Source organism: Egretta garzetta, unplaced genomic scaffold (genome assembly GCF_000687185.1).
Source record: "Egretta garzetta isolate BGI_Z169 unplaced genomic scaffold, ASM68718v1 scaffold574, whole genome shotgun sequence".
NCBI lineage: Eukaryota > Metazoa > Chordata > Aves > Pelecaniformes > Ardeidae > Egretta > Egretta garzetta.
The window spans coordinates 354982-359732 of record NW_009259488.1 but is presented as its reverse complement, the minus strand read 5'-3'; the positions used below and the strand labels follow the sequence as shown (position 1 = coordinate 359732).

The window sequence follows — 4751 nt, the reverse complement described above, 5'->3', positions numbered from 1 at the left end:
TCCATCTTCTTCAGGCTGGCGGGTGAGAAGCACAGAGCGGTGGGGAAAGGCCAAAGCAAACCACACAGGGGGGCAATTAAATACATGAGAGCCTGGAAGGTGTGGGTGGATGGAGACACTGAAGCACATGCGGCGCGAGGCAGGATGCTCCGGCCACCGGCACGCCGGGCGGCTGCTGCCCAAGGTCGAGGCCGGCGTTACTGCAGGGAGCTGCAGCCGGAGCGGGGCAGCCCCCGGCAGCGGGAAAGCATGGGGAGACAAGGGGAGTACCGCAGGATATCATCCACTAAGCTGTGGGCTCTGCAGTAAAGAAGGTAACTGTTCTGGTAGAAATTTGTGCTTTAATATATTTTTGTTTGTTTGTTTAAAACAAGTTCCCACTTCCCTGAGGAAGCCCCGTCCGACATTCCCAGGGAAACATGGGGGTGTTTTTTTCCTCCGTCATTTGCTCTTCACATTTCTTCATTCCTATTTTTTGTCTTTCATTCCTTCTTTTCCGCATGTTTCTGTTTCTTTCCTTCCTCTCTCTCTCTCACGCACGTGCTTTAAAAAAATTTTTTTGTCTTTATTTTTAAATTTCGTTCTAGACATTATGACTTTCTCAAGGAGTGCTCCAGTTCTGAACCAGATCCCTTTGCGTGGTCATGCCTGTCAGTCTTTGGTAACATATGGACACTTTGGTGTGCCAGTGAGGAGGGGAGGATTGCCATCATCTGAGCAGCATGTAAAGGAAGAAAGTCAATGGGCCACAAAGACAAGGGCTGTGCAGGGCCGGGACACCGCCTCCTGGAAGAGCAACCGCTGCCAGCCGAGAAGAGAGAAAAAGAATTAGCGATGGGATGGATCCAGACCTCATCAAACAAGTCAGCTCGTATCAGTGTCCTAGCCGCTCCTCCCACCCCGGACCATGAAGCACCTCCCAGATCTATTGGAAGATCTTTCTAGCCTTCCCTGGACATTCTCAAGGCTTCCCAAAATTGTTTCTTTTCTAACTCAGGAGAAAAGGTTGGATCTTAATTCCTTTCACAGTCCAACCCTCCTTTCTTCCCCAGAAGGTTCAACTTGAGTCAAACAAAAGGTTCTGCTTCTGTTTTGGTTACAGCTTGGCCATCCTGGGTTGAAAGAGACCTTTAACTGCACTTGAAATTTTGAAATTTTTAGGGTGTTCTGACTTTTTTCATGGTTTGTTTTCCCCTTCACCTTTGGAGTTAAGAAAATTGCTGCAAGTGGCTCTTTCTCAACAAGGGTGTTCTTTTTTTTCTTTCAAAAATAAATACGACAAATTGAACCTTGCTCATCAGTGCCTGTTTGCATACTCTGAGCATCTGCTCTCCTCCCCACCCAAGGCGTGTTACCACGAGGCACACCAGTGATGCCCACCCAAGGACTAATGCCCATCCACTGCCTATGCACCTTGCAGTGGCATCAACCGATGCTGCACCTCCATGAGAGTGGGGTCGTCCCCATTTCTGCAATGCAGATGGACTGGAAAGGGGCTGGTGGATGCCAGGATGGGGAAGGAGGTGATATACAGCTCAGGTAGCTTGCTCCCACCCTGCATGTCTGTGCCTCTCTGCTCAGAGGGCAATGGGAAGAAGCCCAGCCCTCCCTGGCTCCAGGCCCCAAAAGGCAGATTTTTTTTTCCTGATTTAATGCTGCAGGGGCCATTAGAGCCTGCAGAAGGTCTTTCCCATTCCAAAGCTCTCATTCCTAGGGTTTCCAGGACATGAGATGCTGCAGAAGCCTTTAGCTGCTTGGGGATGACACCTCCAACCCAACATACTGGTGCAGACTTCAGCATGCTGGTGTCTGGCAGCACAGTCCCTACAGGGTCTGGTTGTTCCCCTGAGCTCTTCTTAACTCATGACTGCAAAGAACAAGTTCAAGAGCCTGACAGCCCCTCTGCTGACTTCTGCTGATGAAGTCAAACACCTTGCTGAGTCCCACCAACACGTCGATGTGCTCTGAAACCAGCCACGCATCTCTAGCGGATGCATTCATGTATGCGCTCCCACCAACCCATTTTCCTCTGAGGCATGCACACTCTCACCCTTATTCGGTCCAATTGGCTTCCTCGGACAGTCCCCCTTTTTCAGAGTGACGTCATCGATGGCAATGTCCCCCTCATAGCTCGTGCCTCGGACACCTTCGAAGATGATCTGCAAGCAAAGCACGGGACAGAGCCCAGCGTGAGGCTACAGTGGTGGAGGACCCTTCCCGCGCTGTGGGGCTCTGCAGAGGTGAGCAGGGCACAGACCAGATCTTATCAGATCCCCAAGCGAATGTCCTTCCTGCTTCTCCAGGAACCACAGGATCTGGAGAGCCGGACCCCACTGCTTACAGGACCAACCCCTGTGTGCTGAGCATCCGTAGAGTAATAAATGAGGATGTAGAGCTCTGCTTTATTAAGTGTGCTCCACTAACAAGCCAACCGACACTGAGCAGCGCTCGCAAGAGTAACTAAATTCTTATTTATTATTTTAAAGTACCACAAAGCACGCTGGGCATTCTGCCACAGAGCCACAACTTACCGGCCTGCACCGACCCGGCTCTCACAAACAACCCTACAACAGCGAGGTAGCATGGTGGGCAAAGCCCCCAGCAATAAAACATCCCGTACCGAAGCAGCTTGCTTCCCGGGTACGCATAAACAACTCGATGAGCAGATACAGAGCTCCCAGTTTGTACTCACAAGCTGTCCTACAGCCCTAAACGAGGGGGGGTGGTGGGGGCGGGCTCTTGCAGCACACGCTAGAAGAAACCTCTAGCGCTCAAAGTCGCTTTGCACCAACGGGCCAGCATCCCCCAGCTGCTGAATGCCAAGAGACCTGTCACACAGACTGGGTACCAGAAGGAGCTCTTCGACAAGCGGTTTCCAGACCAGCAATAATCAGAAAATATATAGAGCCAAACTGATGCTTGCACATAAGCACGTTGGATGTCTTCAGAGAGAAGTGGATTTGAATTCTCCGCATCCACCAAGCCCTTGCCTTGCACCAGTGATCCTGGGGCTGGAGAGTTCCCAGTGCCCTCCCAGTGCCCTCCCAGCCCCTCTGCCATGGAGGCAGGTGTCTGCTGGGAAGTCTCCTACAGCCCATGGCACACGGCGGCTCCTTGGCTTTGGACCTGACTTACCTGGAAGGGCCCGGGCGGGTTGATGGGCACATGTGCTTGCTGCCACATGTTTCCCCGGTTCCCACTGAGCGACCAGACCTGGGTGTCGATGGCTCGCTTGTTCCGCACGCGAACTAGCAGGTTCAAGGAGCCTGTAAGAAAGAAGCCTGGTGCTGGCATGCAACCCTTGAGCCATGGCTGATGCCCCAGCCGGCCCAGGGACAGCCTGCAGAGCCCCAACAGCAACCTCTGGAGGGAGCCAGCTTTCTCCTGGGTTGATGGGCAAGTGCCGCTGGCAATGTTTCACCCATCTGGGCTACACAGGGGAGGACACAAGACCCAGATGAAGAGAGAGAGGATGAGGAAGAAGCAGTCTGTAGCATGGCTGGGGTGGCACAAGAAGGGGGTGGCAGACATTCTGGCTGCAAGGGACCTCCAGAGGCATCCCATACAACCTCCTGCTTGAAGCCGTCTCCAGCTCTGCACGAGGACGGCATGGCTTTTCCTGGCCAAGTCTTGAAATCCCCTGAAGAAATCAACTTTTCCCAATGTCCAGTATGAACCTCCAGCGCTATCAGTTGCGGCTGCTGTTCCCTATTATATTGTCTAATACTACTGATAAGATTTTGGCTCCATTATCTTTGAAATTGCCCTTCAAACCATTGGGGACCAAGGGCCGATAGCAGCCTCTTCTTTTCCAGACTGAGCAAGTCCAGTTCCCTCAACCTCTCTTCCCCAGGACTTCTGCCCCTGGCCTGTGACTGTCCTGATGCCCTTCCATGGGACCCACACCAGTTTCTCTACATCCCACTTGAACTGGGGAGCCCAGGACATGTGTTTGCCTCTCCCCGTTCACCACTAACACCTCACATATGCTATGCAGCTTACAGCCTTCTCCCTGCCCTGACCATCAGCTGCAGAAATACAACCTGTGTCCTCAGTTGCCACTTCTCCTGGAAGCATCCTTCGAGCGAGCAGCCGTTCTTTGCTAGCGCTGGGCGGCATTGCCTGTACCACACTGCCTGTACCACCCCAGCCCCACGTTTTTCAGGACACAAAAACCCCTGTGAATCAACACCAACTTCAAGTTCTTTCAAACAAAGCAATTCCCAAAAGGTTTCATCTGCCATTAAACCAAAACCAAAGCCAACAAATATCAAAGCATTTCCAGTTCTCACCTGGAAAAGTGTCACAGCCCCCTACCCTCCACCCACAAATGAAACTGGTGAGACCCCACCTGGAGCACCGTGTCCAGTTCTGGGCTCCCCGGTTCAAGAAAGATGAGGAACTCCTAGAAAGAGTCCAGAGGAGAGCAATAAGGATGATGAGGGGACTGGAGCATCTCCCCTACAAGGAAAGGCTGAGGGAGCTGGGCTTGTTCAGCCTGGAGAAGAGAAGGCTGAGGGGGGACCTCATCAACACCTACAAATATCTCAAGGGTGGGCGTCACAAGGACGGAGCCAGACTCTTCTCAGTGGTGCCCAGCGACAGGACAAGGGGCAATGGGCACAAACTGAAACACAACCCCTGCCATTCTGGGATTCTGTGGTATGTCCATAGTCTGTCTACACTTGGGATGCTGCATTCCCGATGGGGTACGCCCTTTTGAGGGGCAGCAGCGAGAGGTCAGGGGAAGA

The 4751-nt window shown here is 52.6% G+C and overlaps 1 protein-coding gene across 1 annotated transcript in view; it reads right to left on the bottom strand.

The window, feature by feature from the left end:
* Positions 1-709: 709 nt before the first annotated feature.
* MDGA1 (MAM domain containing glycosylphosphatidylinositol anchor 1) overlaps positions 710-4751 on the bottom strand; it is a 111666-nt gene continuing 107624 nt past the window's right edge. Inside the window, exons 18-20 of the mRNA XM_009637226.2 lie at positions 3136-3266; positions 2051-2159; positions 710-801 (exon numbers count right to left, since the gene is read on the bottom strand). Coding sequence (XP_009635521.1) covers positions 710-801; positions 2051-2159; positions 3136-3266 — 332 coding nt within the window. The remainder of the gene's footprint in view (positions 802-2050; positions 2160-3135; positions 3267-4751) is intronic.